At 38.8% G+C, this 21,548-nt stretch overlaps 2 protein-coding genes and 1 pseudogene across 7 annotated transcripts; 1 reads left to right on the forward strand and 2 right to left on the reverse strand.

The window, feature by feature from the left end:
* Positions 1 to 938: 938 nt before the first annotated feature.
* EMB1006 (Pentatricopeptide repeat (PPR) superfamily protein) lies at positions 939 to 4,825 on the reverse strand. Its single transcript, XM_089148155.1, has 2 exons — positions 3,854 to 4,825; positions 939 to 3,457 (listed from the first exon to the last, which is right to left on the reverse strand). The coding sequence occupies exons 1-2, from the start codon at positions 4,675 to 4,677 to the stop codon at positions 2,143 to 2,145; spliced, it is 2,139 nt and encodes a 712-aa protein (XP_089004281.1). The 5' UTR covers positions 4,678 to 4,825; the 3' UTR covers positions 939 to 2,142.
* Positions 4,826 to 6,013: 1,188 nt separating this feature from the next.
* On the reverse strand, positions 6,014 to 15,161 carry LOC149020110 (AAA-type ATPase family protein). 6 transcript variants are annotated; one of them, XR_016172150.1, is made up of 8 exons: positions 12,276 to 14,729; positions 11,958 to 12,177; positions 9,039 to 9,224; positions 8,705 to 8,923; positions 7,292 to 8,021; positions 7,008 to 7,077; positions 6,702 to 6,911; positions 6,014 to 6,668 (listed from the first exon to the last, which is right to left on the reverse strand). XR_016172150.1 is itself a non-coding variant. In XM_089148158.1 (8 exons), exons 2-8 carry the CDS (start codon positions 13,902 to 13,904, stop codon positions 6,837 to 6,839), a joined length of 3,129 nt encoding a protein of 1,042 aa, XP_089004284.1. In that variant the 5' UTR covers positions 13,905 to 14,076; positions 14,736 to 15,161; the 3' UTR covers positions 6,014 to 6,836. The 6 variants fall into 6 exon arrangements, 5 of the variants coding, with proteins under 5 accessions (XP_089004284.1, XP_089004286.1, XP_089004283.1 ...); XM_089148158.1 differs by adding an exon at positions 14,736 to 15,161 and having other exon boundaries at positions 6,014 to 6,911; positions 12,276 to 14,076; XM_089148160.1 differs by having other exon boundaries at positions 6,014 to 6,911; positions 12,276 to 14,076; positions 14,558 to 14,729.
* Positions 15,033 to 19,641, forward strand: LOC149020111 (protein PHOSPHATE-INDUCED 1-like; annotated as a pseudogene).
* The last annotated feature ends 1,907 nt before the right edge of the window (positions 19,642 to 21,548 follow it).

The following is a 21,548-nucleotide window of genomic DNA, read 5'->3' on the forward strand; positions in this document are numbered from 1 at the left end:
ATTCTGTGCGGATAAAAATTTTATTTTTATTTTTTTGTGGTAAACCATTTATATGTTATTGTTCTTTTTTCTTTTGGTAAAACCACTTATATGACAATATAAATGGTTTTATAACCAACACCTCTAGTGAAGAGGTCGTGGGTTCGACTCTCTTTGTGGCATAATTAATATCTCATCCCCGGCTTAATAAAGCTCATTTGTACCAAAAAAAAAAAAAAGAGGTTTTATAACCATTTATATGTTAGTTAGGTTCCTTGATAACTAGCTATTCAATGTCATTTTGGCCCTGGGTGTACCGATGGTTCGAAATGTCGATGATATATCATCATGTTGAAGTGGGGCGATACGAGGTCGACGATATATCATCATTGTCATCAATGTCACTTCTATCTCTTGTTTTTTGCATTTTAACTCTATTTTGCTCTGATCTTAGATGTTTACAAGTACATCTTGCTTCGTTATCGCTGACTATTACATTGTTTGTGTCAATCAAGCGAGATTTCATACAAATTCGTGAGTTTTCCAGACTTTTAGTTTCGCCCACATACAGCCATGCATGTATCAATTAGAAACATTATTTTAGATGATATTTTAGGTCAAAATAACGCTCCCTAAGTGTTTATTGGCCTCAAGTTAAGCTGCAAAATAAAATTCAGACTAAAATGACCACAAATACCCCTCAAAACTAGGGATTGATTTTTCATCGACACTCCTCCAAATGTCGTCCGACATACCGCGATGTGTCACCGTGTTGGTGGTGTCGTCAGCCACCAACACGGTGACACAGAGCAATTTTTCGAACCTTGGGTGTACCATTTATTTTTCTTTTTTAAATGAAAATGAACTTTTATTTATTTTACTTTATTTTCTTTTTGCAAATAATTTTTGAAAGTCAGTTTTGTATGAATAAATTAGTCTTCGGTTTTCCTAATGCATGCAAAATGGTATCAAGAGAGACCTAGGAACATAATACCTTGTAAGGATTTTCTGAACCCAAAGGTTGGTTAACAAACTAACAGATTCCTTCAAACTATCACTTTATTTCTTCCACTTTACTCTTGACGGTACATTACAGTCTCTTGCTGCAATTGAAGGGACTACCTGAGCATATGGGATACATCCCATAGTACAGACAATTGAGGATATATGAAGAAGAACACAGGAACTTTAGAAAGAATTACACCCCAGCAAAATACATTAAGAAAACAGAAAACAGAGGCAACCCATGATAAATTACAATTTGATGATAATGAAGCAACAGCATCTGATGGGCAGAGGGGTCAGTGAGAAAGCCACCGCATGTTCTCGGCAGGAGGTCTTGTTTCCATTGGCATGTACAACAGCAACAACAATGGCATGGCACTCTTCCTCCCAACCATTTACTTGAAAGAAAATACATTATGGAACAAATTGGCAAGGACTGAATTCTGTTTGTTATCACTAAGGATGCTCCGGCTACATAAATTTAGCACTTGCCCGGAGTCCAAGGCCTGAAGAGCGCTGATTTCACATTGCACAACCACCACAAATGAGTTCTATAGTCTTGAGTTCAGGGAACATCAGGGGCAACCTAACTATAACAAAGTTTGAGAATAGATACAAAGCCAGATCCAAGGCTAGTGACACGCCAGTTGTTTAGCGGGATTACCCATCAAAAGGAAAGTGCAATATTAATATGAGAGCAGCAAGTTTGTAATTTGTAGTCCACAATCACAGTGATCATGGCCACCCAGAAAAGGAGAAAAAGAAAAAGTGACAGATCTCAACAGTCAACTGTCAAATTCACTACATTAGAGAGACCTTTAAGGAATTGTAGTTAAAACCTTATATATATACTAACAGCATGGGGCAACTATTTATTCTTCTCCCATGTTAAACAATTCAAATATTACCTGTTACGTTAGTGCATGAGTTTAAATACATGTAACCTTGAAGCCAATCTTGTGGCTATGCCAGCATAAGCCCTGTGAAGCCCTGGTTCAGTACACCTAATGCAAGAGTGATCTCACAGGAAGCACACCAACTAGGAGTTCAACAGAAGAAGGACAAAGCAAACCAACACCTTTTGAAGCTATGTATTTTAATCTATCTATCAAACAAATCCACCTCAGTGTTTGACAACAGTGTGACAGAGTGAGAGCTTCAGTGTCTGTTATCAACAAAGCCACTCGTCATTGATCGTTTTTTCTTGTTCTTCCATAACTCATCTTTTTTACCCGCTCTTTTAGATTTAGTTGATCCTATCTTACTATTAACTATCCCTAATATAGCACTTCTGTCCTTCCAGTTCTTTGTTGCAGCTTTCACATCCAAAATTGCCCTCAGCTTCTCATATGACCTTGCGTCAGGTAATTGTTTACTTTTCACCATCTGCTTGTGATAATAGAATGCTCTCTTGAAATCACGAACACGAACATAGGCATAGATCATGGTGCAATATGTAACAGAATCCGGTTTTAGATTGAGAGCTGACATCTCCTTTAACAGTTGCGGCAATCTAGAGTGTTGCCCTCCCCTTGCATAAGCATTCATCAGAATATTATACGTTAACAATGTCGGCTGCAAACCAATCCTTCCAAATTCAGATATCACATCTCTAGCTTCAATATAGCGGCCTTGTTTGGCAAAGCCATCAAGAAGAATGTTAAATGTTATCTCTGTCCCCTCAATTTTATCACTGACCATTAGTTTCCAAATCTCCATCAACTTTTGGGTGTCACCTGCCCGCCTAAATGCATCAAGTAGAGCAGTATAGGTTTCGACAGAGGATTTTACTCCTTCCCTTTTCATGTTTTCAAATGCGGTATAAGCCTTCTCATGCCACTTATCTACTGAATATGCATGGATAAGAGCAGTATATGAATGGGATGTTGGTTTTATCCCAGCCTTCTTCATCCTCAAGAAAGCATCTGCAGCCTTATCACTCATTTTCTTCTGCCTACCATATGCACTTACCAGGCATGTATATGATTTGACATTTGGTTCCAAACCCCCATCCTGCATCTCAATGAGCAAGTCTTCAATGATTTCAGGCTGCATCCTCCTGCTATAAGCATCCATGAGAATGTTATAAGTGGCAGGGGTAGGCTTGATCCCTTTTTCTCTCATCTCAGTGAAGAGACCTTCAGCTTCTTCAACCAAATTGGCTTTAACGCAGGCATCCATCAAACAGTTATATATGACGGCATTTGCTGAGATCCCTTTCTTCTCCATTGCTGATTGGATAACCAGAGCTTCGTTTTTCAACCCTTCATCACAGAAGGACTTGACAAGAGCACCCAGGACTTCAATACTCCATGGGACCCCCTTTCTGTTCATTTTCTCAAAGAACTGCCATGCATCTTTCGCACTCTGTCCTCCTTTTCTCATTGCAGTAATCATGATAGAACACGTGACATGATCTGGCTGGATGTTATTTGTCTCCATTGTTTCATATACCATCCAAGCATCATCATATCTGAAGTAAAAGAACACCCATTGGTATCAAAATCTAGTCAAATGCATCTAGTTCAAAAACCTGATATATATTTACAAGCACAAAGACACAGATCCAAGATTTTTCAATACCACACTCTCAGGTTTTGTTTAATATTCATATGAACTAAGAGTTTGGGACAACATATAAGTTTAAGAAAGATGCCAATCATCAATCAACTAATCAAGAATTTCAATGAAATTAATTGGCTAGAGAAAACCAGCTTATGCTCGTAAATTTGCAGAAGCAGAACAGCATGTAGATTAACAAACCATCATATACATAGTTATAAACTGCTTAAAATTGCGCAGGTTACTACCAAAAAAATGAAGTCCCTAAGGAAAGTGAAATAGAGGGCATATTCCAAGAGTCTAATACCTGCCACAGCACGTCAAGCCAGAAATGGCGGCATTGAATACATGAACGTCCTGGAATTGCTTTCCCGGAGGGAGATTTCTGAAAAGGAGTAACAAGTTATCCCCCATACCTGCCCTACCCAATGATGGAAACATAACAGAGAAGGCTCTTGGGGTAACGAGTGATGGTTCCTGCAATCCCATCCATTCAAGAAAATACAAACAAGCCATAAGTAGGTCTTCTTGTCCCATCAAATCCAAGAGCTCCACGCATTCTCCCTCGGAGACCCTCCCAACATTAGGGCCCAAAAGTTCCCCCAACGTCGTATTTTCTGGAGGATTCCTCGCAATTTGCATAATTTCTGCCACAACACCCTCTGCAGGAGGACAAGCGTTCGATAGATCAGAAGCAAATTGCTCGTTTTCTCCTTCGACGTCCGTTTCAGCTTCTTCGACGGACTGAACATCAGCTAGATGCCAAGAAGTGCGGCGGTTCTTCTGAAATTGGATTCTGCCTTCGTGTTTTGGGTCTTGAGTGGCAGAGCGAGACTTAAAGAATTGAATCATTGGGTCCTCTAATACTTCTTCTTGTACTTGCTCGCCAGCACTTTCTTCTTTGCCTTCCAGGAGAAGAGTGAGGAAGATGTGCTCAGACGAAGAAGAAATGGAGTGAGGAGTTGCCGGAGGAGAGACACTTCTTAGGGTTTTAGAAAATTGGGAGAAATGATAACAACGTGTCCAATGACGAGAATCTGAGAGCGCAAGAGGGCAGCAAACAGGGTTGGAGTTTGAAAGGGAAGGAACGAAGCAGGAAGGACTGTTGTATGAAATGTTTTTGAGCGCCATCTCTCTTCCACTCCGTTATCGTCTGACTGCTGATGAGTGCTTCTTAGAGGATCACCGAGTCACTGACCAACGGCTAACTGTGTTTCCATGATTCCATCTCTCTGCTTGTCAAAAGAATTTCTCTGTCAACAACACTCAGCTCACCCGATCTAAGTTTCAGAATCTAAGGATAAGGGGTTTTTTTTTTCCCTTATATTTTTGAACTGATTTTATTTTTACCCAGGCCAATTTACGAGCGAATCCAGATCCTCTACGGATCTACTGCCTGTACACTTATACAGTCATACACCCCAAACACTGACCCACACTCTCAATATATGGGCAGACCTGATACAGTATAGGCTCCACACTCTTGTGAGTGTGGGTGTATGACTATATGGGGCAGCTTGGAGCTAAGGATTCGGACTCACTTACATGCACCGTGTCTACGTCCTTAGTGGAGCTTTCTGCTTATAATTTAATATATAAAACGGTATTTCACCCTTATCCTCAAGGAGTTTTAAACCCTCAAGATAAAGAATTTTATTGAAATCAGAATCATCAGATGGAAATCGATACCTATAGATATAGGCAAGGCTTAGATGGATACAAATTCTTAGTTGAATTGGTACCATTAAGGATTTAAAGACAACCGATAATGATCAGCATCTCTTACTAAACAATTCACGAATTCAATGCTCCCAATAAGATCTATTAGAGCAAATTGCATTAGTACCCCAAAATGAAGGCTTTAAAACACTTACACCCCCCACTTTATGTTTGAAAATTATAGACACCCTAAAATTATATTTTCATTGGACACATTAGTCTAATTTGTTACTATGAACTGTTAAATTATGGTCTTTTTTTTTTTCATCATATTTTGATAAGAATATTTTTACAATTGAAATAAAATAAATAATTATTTAACAATTTTCATTGAACTAAATTTGAAAATTCAATTTGCTCTATGTATAATAGTATCACCCCTAGCATAAAGCTATTAATTTTTAAAAGAAAGACAAAAAAAAAAAATCTATAGATTTAACCCGAATTAAGCAATGTAAAGGGCTTCATAAAGTGTTATGCCCGCATAATCTAACCCAATTATCAGATCCTATCGTGGGTTACATACATGCATGGGTCAGCCGATTTCAAGTGCATCCGATTCCACATTAGTTGGGAATCAGTCACATGCCAATTGAACCTGAAAAAGAATCGCCGATTTCAATTTCATTCGACACAGATTTGCCTGAATTCACTCACGGTCCGAACCTGACAGGAAATAACTCTGAAACGACAGCATTTGGAGTTCGTCAACTTCGAATGACCTTATTCTAAATTTTCTGACTGAGGCCACTAACATTGACCTGCCCATAGACAACTATGAATGCTTCATGAGCTCTGGCTACATATCTCTTCATCACATATCAGGAGGCCCATGTGAAAATTTCTGGAGAATCTTACCTTTGATTCATTTTATCATTACATAAAGATGAATCTCACTTTAATATGTGACGAAAAAGTACAAGAAAAACATAGAGCTCTCCCATAATGGACAATGGATCCAAACTTCTTTCTAGAACCTGACCATGCCATCCTAAGCTCAAATCTCAAGCAAATTATAGCCCACCACTCTCACCTGCCCCTCAACAGATGAAGCATTTAACCATGGCCCCTTCCCAAATATTATAACCATTTAGCAAATGAATCATCATTCAAAGTGACAACCTACTCACCTAGGTTAAAACTCTTCAATATCTATATATGCCAATAAAAGTTAATAATGTTCCCTGTACAAATCTAAACCATTTTCAGCAAATTTTTCTATCAAAAATTTTTTAAAAAAATGAATCCTTCCTGTGCTTGTAGGAGTGAGCACTGCACTCGAATTGCACATTCAGCCGACTCACTCAAACCGAAGCAAGGAATTCATCAAAGAAAACTGGTTGACATGTCATCTATGAATAACATCTCACATATCTACCCAAAAATAAGAGAAACATCCCATTCTTCTCTGTTAATTCGGGATCAATAAACAATACCCACTTCATCGATATCACCTTGACCGTAGCAAGGAATTCCTCAAAGCAAAATGGTTGACATGTCATCTACGGTTGACGTGTCATTTGAATGAATCTTTCACAACAAATAACAGATACAAAATGAATGTTGCAAGACTAGTGACCACTAGCACATGGTAGGATGCAACCCATGAACTGAGAACTATCATTCTGCAGCCTCGGCTGCCAAGCCTGGAACAAGCATACGTTCAACAGAATGACATCAGTGTAAGAACTGCACTTCCAATTTGAAGCATTTAGTTCAACAATGGAGCTGCATGGTATTACCTTTACAAAGGGAAACTTGTGAGCTCCCCAGCAATGCATCTTCGAGCTCACCATTGATTCCTTCCTCCGGCTGCAAAAACAATATAAGAAATTTAGTACTATTGATCATCCTCTGCATTTAATTGCCCTACTTATCAGAGTCCAGCAATCCATGATCAGCTTACTGGTAAAAACTATGATTGCCCTATAATGCTTACTTTTAGATCATTATATACATGAGCAATAAAATCATAGTTTAATGTAAGTGCTCAACCAAGAACCAAACCCCCATAAAACAGGCTTACCTATCCTCATCCCCAGAGCTATAACTGTAGGTGTTGAAACTGGTGCCAAGAGTACAAGGATCACTTGCACAAAGATATGTCTTCTGAGGGATAGACAATTCAAGTTTGTCATCTGGCTGGATCTCCAAACAAATAGTCCGCAAAGAACTAGGTGATTGTAACCTTTCATGAAGCCTCGGAGTCTTTGAGAAGCAGCTAGGCTGATTTGTGGGTTCTTCAATAGCAAAAGCCTGACGTTCTTGGTTGCTTCCCTCCTCAGACAAGCCAACTCTTAAATGAGACACGTTTTGTGTACCATGCTGCACCAATCTGTGCACTGAGAAAATCCTAGTGTCCTGGGAAATTAATTCACCAATTCTAGAGCCAGTGGCTGTATTGTTGCTATGAGTGCAGGTAATTGAGTTCTGGGACTGAGAATCAGAGCAAGTGCCAATGAACTTTTCTCCTTTTTTCACTATTCCAGAGGGGAAATTAGAATCATCTAATCGGTCATTCAGATCCTCTGAGCTTGAATCTGATTTATATTGCATCCCATGGTAGCAAGATAATGAACACAAAGACTGCTTTTTCACCTTAGAAGTCTTAGTTGCAGAACAAGGAGCAAGATTGATTCTAATCTCTACATTGCATCCAAGTACGTGTTGAAGTGAACTAGCAATAAGTTTCCAAGATTTTTCTGCCCTGGACATGTGATCAGGATGATAGAATTCCACTTCAGCTATTGCCAGACCTGAAGTTTGGACAGCAATCATAATCTTTTGGACATCAGGAACAATAGCACCTCAAATATGCATAACTGCAAAAACAAAGATCAATCATCTCAAGCCATCCAATTCTAACACATGTAGATGTCATCAATGGCATAGGTCATAGTTTTAGCGAACAATAGTCGATTGGCATGACAGCATCCAGAAGACATCAAAAAAGGTGCAGTTCACAGAGGTATCAATTGTGCAGCCAACAAAGACAAGAGTTGCATATGTATCTGCATCCCCAAAAGATCAAAAAAGAAGAGTTGCATATGCAAGAATCCCACTCTAGCAATAGGCTCATTCAAACTAGAAAAAAATGATAGCTTTAATTTTTCAAGAGTACACAAATATAAATTGGCTCGTAGAAAAAGTAAATCAAAATAAGTTAATATGTGTTTTGAGGGTTGCACTGCTCCATATAAAGGGAGACTTCATTTAAAAAACGTAGGAGCCTTCTATTTGTTTTCACTTTGTCATTCATCTTAACATGGACGCATAGAATGGACTAATAAAGATCTATTGGTGACAAACTTGGAATGTAATACCCATCCCATGCATGAAAATTTCCTTCCTCATTTTATGATTTGTAACAACACAAAACATAACCCTTAGGTTGCATTGGAGTCCATTGCAGAGAAGAGAGAATTTTACCAGTATGTACCTTGGTTGATACAAACAGAAGCCAACCTCCCTTTTTTCTTTAGAAATCTCTTGAGTGTATCTGGATGGCAGTTTTCTACAACTCTCCTCCAAATGGTTTCTAGCTTCTCCTTTAAATCTCCATGCATCTCGGAATTATGGGACTTGTTTTCATCAGACAAACAAGAGACAGGGTGTTTCAGAATCTCTCTAGTGGAAGATTTGCTGTCAAAGGCATCATCTAGACATGGAAAAAGGGTCATCTATGAGCGTTAAGGAACTCGCAATTGTTTGTACATTGAAAACCAAAAAAAATAAAATGAGGAAGAAGAAGAAAGAAGTCCAACTATTTGCACCTTTCTCACTAGCTGTTCTCAGGTACATTGTTGAATCAATTGCATTTAACGATGATGATTCAACAGAACTTAATTGTAGAAGTGCAACTGTTAGCCAGGTTGTTTGATTTTTTGATGATCTCAACTGTTTCTCAGTTTCGGAAAGTATTTTTAAGGCATGCCTCAACTTTTGTAAGTTTGCTTCAGCTATGACAAAGTAATAGTACCAATTAGTAACATATATATACCAAAATGGAAACAGTGGAATACAGAAGCAAACTTTGATAGCAATCTAATTGCATGTAAATTCATGTTAAGAGAATATCCATTGGATAATTTATGCTAAAAGCCAATCGTCCAACTAAAAGCAATAATAAAAAGAGACAAATCTGAAGCCAGTTATAATCCAAAACTAAAGATTCATTGCACTGACAAATCAGCAATTTCTGATATGGATAAAATCCAAGTCCTAGGTAGACCCAACAGATCAGGGTAACAAAACTTAATTTTATACTAATCCATTGGTTGGATGTTGAGATTGCAAAAATCCCTTGTCCAATTGAAAGACCTCAAATCCGACTCGAAAAACAGCAAGTTTCAGTCCCTAGTCACAGGTTTTTCATGGAATCCTTCTGGCATATATGAATGGCAAAAACGATTAGATTGTACCACAATCCAATTAACTCAAAAAAAGCACAGAGAATGAAATAGTTGTTCAGAATGTGGAATTGCAGAAAGCAACGGATTATTTACTTGAAAATTGAAGGAAATGAATATGGTATGACAAAGCATCTCATCTAGCATCAACTAGAATCCCTCCAACTATTATAGATATCCCATGACATTAGACTGAATCTCACAAATAAAAAGTAAAGCTTTTAAGCCAAAACCTCATTAATCAATTTCATATCTGATCCTTTGGTCCTTACAGTGTCACCAAAAGCAATAACAAATTTAGCTTCCCAATAAGAAACTGAAACAAACATAGAGGTAAGCATAAGAATAAAAGAGAACTCTCCAACCATGGGAGACTCCTGCTTACAACTGATATTTAATATAAAATTAAGAAATAAAAGCAAGTAAGCAACCAGATAGAAGATAGTCTTGACTTTGGCTGATGGTTCCAGCCACATCCATTCATACAGCCTACTAAGGCTTTTCGGGGAAACAGATTAACAGGGCCTCTCTAAGGCCTGTTTGCCACTTCTGTGGGAGTAGCAGTTTAAACTGTCCTGCATCAAAAGGACTATTTTGATATTTAGGTATAGAGGAATTAAAGCGACGTCTCAGCCCAACTACATGAGAAGACTTCAAGCAATTCACATGAATCACATCAGACTTTCTGGTAAACTAAAACTTTCAAATCCCAACACTATTCCTAATAACAGACCAAAAAAAAAATGATAGTCATTCCGATAATTTCCATATTACTTAGGACAATTATTACTACAGAAACCACACAGTCTCCAAGCAAAGACCAACTGAAAACTGAACCCTATTATTTTCCATAACAGCAATGTGTCTTATTGAAGTTTGGTGTGCTGCATATCTCCCTTCACCCAGACACTGAGCAGCTTGAGGGATTTAACCGGATTTCTACCAGTTATACAGTTTATATATTCCATTCATTCTCTATGGTGGTCAACACACCAAGTACAAGAATTAAAATTGACGGCCCAGTAATGCAATGCAAAACTTGTAGGATTTCTTCAAAAAAAATTACATCCAGAAAGGCATTTCTGACACATCTTTGATATGTCAAAGCTTGAACACCTTGATTTTGATTTTTGTCATAACTATTCCATATATGGATTGTGCATAGACATCTACACAACCTTTTCCTTGTACAAAAACATGTCCAAAGACATCTACCATTGCCTTTTTGTCATGAATGACTCCATAAATTTGAAAGTATAATCGTAAAAATCCACCAGACTTCAAAAAGACCAGACATGTGAATTCTAAGAATAAGATTAACCTAGTTCATTGATGTTGTTATGATACCACTAACAGTTTCCTGCTTGAATTCCAAAATCTAGCCTCCTCTTCCTACCACACTTCTAGTTCTATTAATTTCAATTAATGATTCAATTTCCTCACTAAATAAAAACAAACAGCCATTTTTGGTTTCCATTCTATCAATTTTCCAACTCCACATTTTCCCTTGTTTATGAAACCCTAAAACACATTCCATTTAATAAACCATTTTTTTCTTCTAATGAGTTGCTTAAAACATTAAGTCAACTATGCCTCATTTCAATGTGTCTGGTACATGGATCTTTGCTACCATTCTACTACATCAAGGCTTTCATTGCTTTCACTCAAGCCAAAGTTACTTGGAGCTCTTGAATATCACCACTCATTAGTGTCATTGTGGTTCTCACCAAATAGGTAACCCAACTGGTCCAGCTTCCCTTGTACTTCGAGTTGGTGCTTCCTTAAGGTTCATAATTCCATTTTCAAGCCTTCCCATTAATTCACTTCAATATCCTAGTACATGTTACAATCATAGGCTTAAATCTTACCCTCAAAAGAAAGAAGGAAACAAAAAGGCTAAATTATTAGTTATATTCAACTACTAATATCTTGGTTTCATGAAGAAATGAGTTCCAACTTCTTTTTGTTTCCTTTTGACTTCAACTTTCAAAATTAGTTGCACCAGAAGCCTTGGCATGTTTAAGTGTATCCTGTAGATCTCATTTGAACCCTGAAATCACCATAATCTTTGTTCAAACCAAGTCTGCCCATATATTAGGATAACAAACAGGAGTTCATAGTAATATCAACCTGGTGGAAACGTTGAAACCTACACCCTCTCTCCACAGACTGACATGCCAACAACACACAGGAAAAGGGGGGGGGGTGGGGAAGGGGAACTGAGGAGGAGGAAAGAAAAAGGAAACACAGGAAAATAAATAAATAAGGAACCAGTAAACTTACAAGTATCCTTTCCAAATAAGTTTCTTCTATACTCAGAACTTCCTGCCTGGCATCTTCCAGCAAGAATATCCATTATTAGATTAGCGAGCTGAGAAATCAACTGCATAGGATCAACCCTAGATTTCATAAGCTCCCTAGCCCTTCTAACTGTGTTTGAAGTGTCAGATGATAAAGCCAAATCAAGCAAGTCAAGCAGTTCATCATCAGAAACAATTCCAATCTGACAACAGCAATAAGAGAAGGATAAATCAGAAAAACTCCAAATAAGCATCCTCAGTTGCTGGATGGCAAGTAAATCATGTTATTTCTACAACTTACAAGTTCATAGACCAGTGATATAGTGATTTTTTTCCCAAGTAAACTTAGCTGATCAAGCATCATCTCTGCATCTCGAAGAGAACCGTTAGCTTTGGTAGCAATAAAACCCAAAGCAGCAATGTCAAAATCCAAACCTTCTTCAACACAAACTTTTGTCAACATATTTGCAATATCAGCATCCTTTATCTTTGGAAAGTGGTACCTTTGGCAATGAGATACAGCAGAGCGTGGTAAATTGTTCAGGTCAGCAGTGATCATAATAAAGACAACATGCCGGGGAAGATCCTCCAGGCTATTCAAGATGGTTGCCCATGTATCCCCACTGAGTAACTGGCACTCATCAATGATGAAGACCTTAAACCTTGAGGAAACTGGTGGAAGTACTGCGTTCTTAAGGAGGGAACGAACCCTATCCCTCCGATTGGTTCTCATGGGATCCACTTCCTTCACATCTCTGCTCCTTCCAGAGAAAAAGAACAAACATTCTCGACATGATCCACAAGGCCTATGCTCTTCCAAGGAAAGGCAAACCAGGGCAGCTGCAAGGATCCTAGCTGTTGAAGTCTTACCAGTACCAGGGGGTCCATGGAAGAGATAAAAGGAAGTTATTCTTCCTTTCAGAACAGCATTCAGGAGAGACCGAGCTACCACATGCTGTCCTACCAAATCATTGAAAGATCTTGGCCTGAATTTCTGACAGAAGTTTCTTGGAGTGGCAGAAAGAGAAGCAATTTCTCCATTAAGATATGTGCAGTGCTTTCCTTGTCTAGATGGATCCATCTCCCCACCTTCCTGCAATAACAAGGGATGACCATCAAAATCAGAAGCAAGATTCATTTCCCTCAACCTTGGGGTTCTTGACCAGCAACAACTAATCCCACATCCACGGTGATAGTGATCCACGACATCTGTCTCCTCATTTCCAAAAGGTGATGTACTATGGCTTGAACCTTCCATCCGGGCATCACTTACTGTTGGATTTGGACTACTTACATAACTCCTCATCAAATATCTTCCTGCAAGAGACGATTTTGTATTTGAAATACATTCAGATTTCCTTTCTTCATTAGGATCAATTTGTTCAGACTGCGCCGATCCTAACATAGGCTTGTTATATGAATTTACAAGCTCAATATGGTTGCTGGTAGTTCGGACACGCGTCAAATCTGATGATTTTTTCCCATGATTACTGAGATGTCTTTCACCAAATGGTTTTTTCCAGTGATCCGCATCGCAATTTGGCTTAGGAAGTCCACTCTTATCAGTCTTTCTAGGCATTGCCATGTCTGGGCTTCCATTTCCTAAGTAAGGTGGTTTCTTTGAAGACACTGACTTGCGACCAGATATTCTTGAACTAAAACTCAATTCAGGATCACTATCGAACTCCACTTTCCTTCTATCTAAATCTAAGTTTTGGGACTCATGAAAATTTTGATTCTTCAGGTCCCCTAAATGGCAATCGTACATCGAACCACGGCATGAATTGGTTTCCCAGCCCATATTCTCGACAAATGCAGACAATTTGCTGGTACAGTTGGTTGATGGATCCCTAAGTGAACGAACTCTTCTAAGTGCTACAATAGTTTTAGAGAGTGGGATATCAACAGAATGTCGCCGTCCATCAGACATCTTAGAAGTTGGTTCTATGCCCCAGAAATACTAATCACCAAGGGAACGAAAAACGACTTCCATTACAGAGCAAAAGCAGAGTCTGCCTTACAGTATCTCAAAATACAGAATGAGTATTAAATCGGAGATTGCTCAAGAGTAGAACTCCATGAGATTTTCGTCAAACTGTAAACTGCATACATACAAAACGTGGGAAAGAGCTTAAGATTTGCTCAGTCTGATGAAAAAGGAAAGAGAAAAATTGTATACAAATCATACCAGGAAACAATGGAAGGTAAACATTGTGTATAAAGCACATAAGGAAGAAATATTGTAATAATGACATCTTAGAGACCATGAGAAGATACTGATAGAGCAATGCCAAAAAGGAGTTAAGAAGCAGAATCAGCATTTGTTAACGTAGACGTTAAAAGGAAATCAATATGTGAAAAATCAAAAACATCAAAAATCCTACATCGTCAACAAGGATAAAACCCAAAAAAATAAAGGAAGAAAAGAAGCTCCATCTACCGAAAATAAAAGAAAGATAATCAAAGAGAGAGGAGGATCGAGCAAAGGTTCACCAGATCATGATCACACCAATCAATCATCAACCCAAGTAAGAAAAGTAGCAAGCTATTTTATTCCTGCTAAAACAATGCAGAAATGCAAACCTGAAATCTGTGACAACTAATTAAATTTGTCGTAGCAGGGTGCAGAATAATCGAAATCACAAATCCAAAGGTCAATACGCATGAGTAAAACCCGGAACCTTCATTCTCAGTTAACATTAAAAATAATAAAACAAGACACAAAGAAACAATGCTTAAGGCCAAGTTGAGAAAAACAAACTTGTTAGCAGCTCATGAAGAGCATTAGAGATCATCGACATTCCAAGAACGAAAGACAGAGAAATAAGCCGAACCCTAGAGCACCAATCTTGCCATCTTGGTGCTCGAGCTATCGAGATTCGAGCAGAGGGTACAGTATAGAGTATAGAGTATAGAGTATAGAGTTGTTGAGGAACGCAGAAGGTAGCCTAATAGTAAATAAATTTTTGAATAGGGGTGTAAATACTGCCATTCCTCTGAGCTGTTTGCAGTCAGAGATTCCAGAAAAAAGGAAAATTTGTTCCCGTTCCTTGCAGACATGGCAGAGGTTGCAGACAAGGTATCAATCCTCGGGAACTGCCCCAAAGGAGGGTATGTACGTAATTTGATGGTGACAGTTTGCGCTAATTCGCTTTCTGATTCTCTAGCGTGGCAGAAAAGCTGTGTTTTTGGCGGGTAGAGTAGTTGAAGAAGAAGTGAAGAACGTTACCTGCCTTTTTAAAACCAGGGGGTGGAAAATCGTGGGGCCCAGTCTCATTTTCGAATTGTGGTAGTTGAAGATTGACAGTTAATAACGTAACGGTCAGCTAACGAAAGCATTACGCCGTAAGTCACCGTCGCCTCGTTCATCATCCATATTTTCTCAAACCCTAACCTACCCCGGAAAAGCAAAGTAGTTACACGAAAGAAACATAATAAGATAAGACCTTTTGAAAGGGTAAACAGGACCATAAGCCATACCACCTCTGGGAAACGGAGTTAGGGTTAGGATCCTGGGGACCACTCCCATGATAGCCCTGCCCCTGCCACAGAAAAAGTAGCCAAAAGTCTAGTAAAGACCCTAATGCCACCGACCTAGTTTGTCGCTTTGTTTTAAAATGTACGATTTTAATACGGTGTATCGACACGTATCGATCATAGCTGATTTATGGTTACGTATCGAACGGTTCAAATTTTCTGTGAGTTCATATAGAATATTGCAAGAGAAAGAAAAGATTTTGGGTGATCTCTAACTTTCAGGAAGATTCCCTGTTCTGGACACCCACGCCGTTGACGGGTGACCCAATTTCCGATTCCACTTCCCCAAACAGCTATTGTGAGAGAGAGAAGAGTGAGTTGGTAAAACCGTAAAAGTAAAACAACGGAGGAAATGCCGTAAGCCGAAGGCACAAGTCAATGCAGCATTGTTTCCGGTGTGAGGCAAGACGCTGGGCGCAGCTTTTCTTCTCTCGCAAGTAACGAAGAGGAGGAGCCTCACAAGTAACGAAGGATTGCCAGCGATGAAACAAGAATCAAGGAACCGTGTTCTTGGGCTCCTCCATTAATGTCACGTGACCACACTTCCATTGGCAAGCCCAAAAAGCTACAGCACCCGGCCCAAAGGAGGAAATGGGGAACATTACCAGAAGTGATATGTTTCCTGAGATTTCTGGAAGTTGTGTAATTCGACGCTGTGTGTTCAACGCTTCAACTTCAACTTGTGTTCTTCTTCTGCTGCTTTTTTTTTTTTTTTTTTTTTCTTAATTCTTTTGTTGGGGTCAAATTAGGAAACGCACGATCGATCGTCGCTGCTAGGAAGACTTTTCAGCCTTTCTTTCTTCTTGGGCTTAGATTTCTATTTTTAGGTGGGCTCGAACTCGATACGGGCAATTTCCCTATAATGATACTGGGGTCCATACGTCAATTCTAATTTGGGATTTGAAGCCCATTCAAATTTTAAGGAAAACCAAAGTGTCGCCAAGGGGTAGTGACAATTAAATTGAGACTGGATCCTTCACTCACATGGTTAGATAACTTAGATTTATCACATGAGTTTAATGTTAAAACAAAATTATCTTGAAGAGAGAAGATTTGGATTCTTACACTTTTATTTTAAGGTTTTAAAAAGAATAATTTTGTTTTTAAATTATACATTTGTCATGAATGATTGAAAATTTTCTTCCCCAAATGAGTAGAGGATCTAAACTTCATAGATAGATATGTTTTAAGGAGTAAAACCTGTTATAGAAAGAAATCCTTAGCGCCTCCTCTGAAAAAAATCCCCCCAAAAAAACAAATCTCGCCCCCCCCCCCTTGAGGTGGAGAGCCTCTGGCTCTGGCTCTCTACCTCCACCCCTAAACATTCATACCTGCTACCTCACCTCTTCTCTCCCTCTCTCTGCCTCTCTGTTCTTTTTTTTTTTTTTTTTTTTCGCTCCATCGCCTCCTCTCTCCCCCCACCCGTCTACTCTCTCTGCCTCTCTGTTTGCCTTCTCCATCTCCACACCCCACCCCTGTTCTGCTCCCTCACCTCCCTCTCTCCCTCTCTCCGCCTCTCCCGTGACCGGTTTAGAGAAGGCAAAAAAAAAAAACTCTCAGTTTACCATTCTCTCCGTCTCTCTCTCTGATTTCTCTTTCCCCAATCGGCTGATTTATCTTTTTCTCCAATTGGTGGAAGGTTGTTTCTGATCCATCGCCTCCTCTCTCCCTCCACCCCCTCTCTATTTGCCTTGTCCACCCCACCCCTGTTCTACTCCCTCTCTCCCGTGACCGGTTTAGAGAAGGACATAAAAAAAAAAAAAAAAAAAAAAGTTCAGGTAGATGCGAGATCAAGTAGTGCATTTCGTTGGTCTGAAGGTTTACGCCAGAGCTAGAAGTATCTCCCGTGGATTTGGAAGCTTTGCTACTACGAGAGTCTCGTGTTGCTAGTTGGTGTGTCTTCGCCGTGGCTGTTGTTTCCGTCCTTGAGGCGTGTTATCTCTCCGACCTTTGTGGCATGTCTATGTCCACCTTTGTGGCGTGTCGCCTCTTTGGGCGTTTGTGATGGAGGATACGTATGTCGTATTCCTTGTGCTTAATTGTTGTTGTGGTTGTTACAACCACTATTCTAAGGGATTGGGTTCGAGCCATCCTTAACCTGGATGACCTTGTCTATTGCATGTATGACATTTGGTCACTTTCCATTCCTTAGTTCAGATTGAACCTTGTGTTTTCATGCATTTATCTTCTTCTTCTTTTTTTTTTTTTTTTTTTTTTTTTGGTCTGTATTTTCTTTCCAGATTATGAAAAGGAAAAAAAAATAGTAAAATCTGTTGGAAAGTTCAAACCCATACTTTTGTTTTCCAAAACAATTAAACCTAAATTGTAGACTTCATTTTGACATAGAAAATGATATGACTGATTGATTGAAGCTTCTGTTCAATTAATTGTCAAAAAAAATTGGGCTTAAAAAAGTCAGAAGACCAACAAGGACTTGAGTGTGTCTCACATTAACTTTGTCAAAAATTATTCAAAAATTTTGGATAGTCTCCAAGGAGGCCAGCATTTAAGGAGATGTTCAAATCCTTGGTAATTAAGAAGTGGCAGCAGAAGTATCCTTTTGCCAAACATGCATCTCTTACATAATAACTCATCAAAACCCACATTTAATTGTAAAATTAGAAAATTCTCATATACCCACGAGGCCCTCATGGCACAATACAGTTTCGAAAGAACCAAACAAGATGATACAAGAGAAGATTTTCTTCTTTTTTTTCCTTGGACAAAAAGACAAGACTGAATTGACATGTAATGTAATGTGATTTTGAAACAGTTTGACATAAACCTCGTTCAACCGGATATGATTAATTACACTAATCACTACTACAAATCTCTCACATGCCCACATATCATTTCTGGGGTCGATATTGATTGTTACCATGAGATCACTCGATACGCCATGAATATATGGGTGGGCTTTTTTGACAATTCAGCATTGGACCAATGCGATCAAATTGGAATTGACATTGTTGGGATTTTCTAATATAATATTTATTTTTCCAACAAACTTGATATTCTTTTTTCTTTTTCGAGAGAAAAATTAAGTTTTAACTTCAAATGAAAAACAAGAGTAGTGATAAAGATCTACTGCCGGCCTCCTACCCATCGCTGCCTCTTTAATGCCTAAATAAATGCCCATCCTTCGTTGGCTTGTATTTATATTGTAGATAATGAAAATTCTTATCCTCACATATCAACAATAGTATCCCACATATCAAGAACAGTGATTTTTTTCTTCTTTTTTTGAGTGATTTTTTCCTTTTTTTTGGGTAATTTTCATCTGGACCCCCTGAGGTTTGGTCTAAGTCACTTTTAGTCCAATTTAAGTTTTCTTTTGCGTATGGCTCCCCTGTGGTTTCAATAAATGATTAAATAAGGACAAGCTTGACAGAAACTGGTAGTTTAATAATTTTTGTGACGAAAATACCCTCTCTTTTTTTATTATTATTTTTTCTTTTTAATAAGTTTATTTAAAACTAAATGTAAAAATCTAAAAGAATCTCTTAACCATGAGGTGAGACCCTCTGGTGTTTCCTCACCGTGCTCTCCATCTTCTTCGTCGCCGGCCAAGAACTCCGGCAGCTGCTCAGCTGGGAGAAAACTCACCGAGTTGGTGTAGGAGCAGCCCCTACTTCAATACCACAAGTGCTCTCTCCTTTTCGGCCAAATATCTGTTAACCTCATTTGGTACGGCAAGCCTTCTCAACGAGCCATAATCGCTGATTTCATCTCTTCCATCACCCCAACCCAGAGAAAAACCCAAACCCAACAACCCTCTGTTCTCACTTGGTGGAAAACCACTGATAAATACTATCAGCTCAGCTCCAATAGACCCTCTTCTCTCTCCCTTCATATGGGTAAGCAGCTTCTGACGAGAACTACATTTTGGGAAAATCTCTCACCAACAAGCAGCTCGTTCAGCTTGTAGCCAGAGGCGAACAGAAGAACGACATTAATGTCGTCTTGACAGCTCCTGATGTATCTGTCGAAGCAGGGGTGGAACACATGGGTCTTCTTCGAGTCGCCAGCTGAAGAATTCCCACAACAAGAAACACAAGTTCGCTTACATCTGGGTTGGAAGAAGGGACCAAACCAGAAAAAGGATTCGCATACTCACAGACTTTGAATAAGGATTTGAAATAGGGAGGAAGAGGAACCCTAGCTCGCCTTAAACCATAAGAAAACATCTTCTTTTGTTCCTATGTTGCAGCTTGTTTTGAGACAAGATGCTCTGAGTGATCATCACTAGGATTTGAAAACCTCTTTTTCATTCTGATCTGAAACCTATTCTTTCTCTTTGGGATCTGGAAAACAATTTCGCCTGATTTATTCACAACAATTTGTTTTGAAACAAGATGCTCTGAGTGATAGTCACTCGAGGCAACACCGTTGCAGCGAACACAAATCCGAATAAAGTAAATGCATATTCTGAAGATAAAATCCGATTCATTGCTTTGAGTTTCGAATTGTTTCATATAGTCAGATAATGCCACTTTTGCAATTTATCTCTTTGAGAATTTATAATTTGGAATTTGGTTTTGCTTGCTTCAATGATATCCACCCATTTCTCCATCACACTCCGACCGTCTCTCACATTCTAACTCTCTCCGCTTATCTCCTTCTCATGATCTCAAAACCACCATGTTCAATTCCATCTCCGGCGATCCCATTAGTGCCAACACCTCTGCTCCTATAACTGTTCTCCAACTAAATGCATCAGTTAATAGACGCCCAAATCAAGTTTATATGGATTAGATCTCCAGGTTAAGGTAAAGTAAACGAAAAAAAAAGAGAGTCATAAATTACTCGTAACTCAGTCATAGATCTGAAACAAGTAACCTAAGATAGAAAGCCCTTCCTTGAGCAACGTTTAATTGGTAAGAGAATCACAGTTGGTAGAAATTGCAGGGATTTTCCAATGAAAGTACCGACTCAGAAGGCGACGACGGAGCTCAAGTGGCCGGCTCTTGCAGGCCGTGATGATTTTAGAATCGAATTGGGTGATGGAAGAAGGGACCAAAGACCGAAAGGGTAGATCGGTACTTCGGGAGGAATCAAGGGGCTCTTCTTCTGCTTTGTTTCCGAAGCCTTCAAAGTTAGCTGCAGCTCAGCCCTGCCGAATTCTTCGTCGACGATGGAGAAGATGGAGAAGATGGAGAGAACGGCGAGGGAATATCATAGGTCTCGTGGTTAAGAGATTCTTTTAGATTTTTACTTTTATTCTTAAATAAACTTATTAAAGAGAAAATAAATAAATAAATAAATAAAAGAGAGGGTATTTTCGTCACAAAAAATATTAAACTAACGGTTTCTGTTAAGCTTGTCCTTCTTTAATCATTTTTTGAAACCACAGGGGAGCCATATGCAAAAGAAAACTTAAATTGGACTAAAAATGACATGGATCAAACCTCAGGGGGTGTAGATGAAAATTACCCTCTTTTTTTTGGTCTATGATTCATAAATTTCGAAGTTAAAAGAAGCATCTTAAACGATTCAAGTTAAGACAGACAGTTCTAGCGTCGCATATCCTGTATGTTATGGATGTAGATCGGTTTCGACTTTAAATTGAATATATCTAGTCTTAACACAATTGTAACTAAATTGGATTGTTACTTATTCTTTTCTTGGACTCAATTCGCCATAAGTGCAATGGTTTGAATTAGAATATTAATTTCAGTCTAAGTTGAAGCCCTAGTGAGTAGGGTATTAGATATCCTTTAAAGTCCAAACCTCTATGATTTTCAAGCCAATCCTAGCAATCCTACTCACATCATCTCAAGGAATGAAGGGACTTCAGAAGCCTTTTTAGCTGGAGAAGCTGATAGAGATGATTAGCAGCAACAAACATTAGAGATGATTGAAAATTCCAAATCAAAGTAATTAGCAATGGAAGACAGTGGGTGGTTTCTGTTTTGCGGTTGGAAAAGGTGTGGGTGGGGTTCTCACTTGGCATGTGGCGACAGGCTCTGTGATCGTTACTTTTCAGTTTTATAGTAAAAAAAAAAAGTCAACAATTGAATGAGAAAGAACCAAACGT

This window comes from Hakea prostrata, chromosome 3 (assembly GCF_041222555.1).
Source record: "Hakea prostrata isolate BN-2017 chromosome 3, UWA_Hpros_2, whole genome shotgun sequence".
Lineage (NCBI taxonomy): Eukaryota > Viridiplantae > Streptophyta > Magnoliopsida > Proteales > Proteaceae > Hakea > Hakea prostrata.

Coding starts and splice junctions, on each gene's coding strand:
- EMB1006 (XM_089148155.1), bottom strand. CDS start 4,677: ATGGCGCTCAAAAACATTTCATACAACAGTCCTTCCTGCTTCGTTCCT. Junction 3,458..3,853: donor GGCTTGACGTGCTGTGGCAG/GTATTAGACTCT, acceptor CTTTTACTTCAG/ATATGATGATGCTTGGATGG.
- LOC149020110 (XM_089148158.1), bottom strand. CDS start 13,904: ATGTCTGATGGACGGCGACATTCTGTTGATATCCCACTCTCTAAAACT. Junction 12,178..12,275: donor TATCACTGGTCTATGAACTT/GTAAGTTGTAGA, acceptor TGCTGTTGTCAG/ATTGGAATTGTTTCTGATGA. Junction 8,022..8,704: donor TTCTGTTTGTATCAACCAAG/GTACATACTGGT, acceptor TCCAAACTTCAG/GTCTGGCAATAGCTGAAGTG.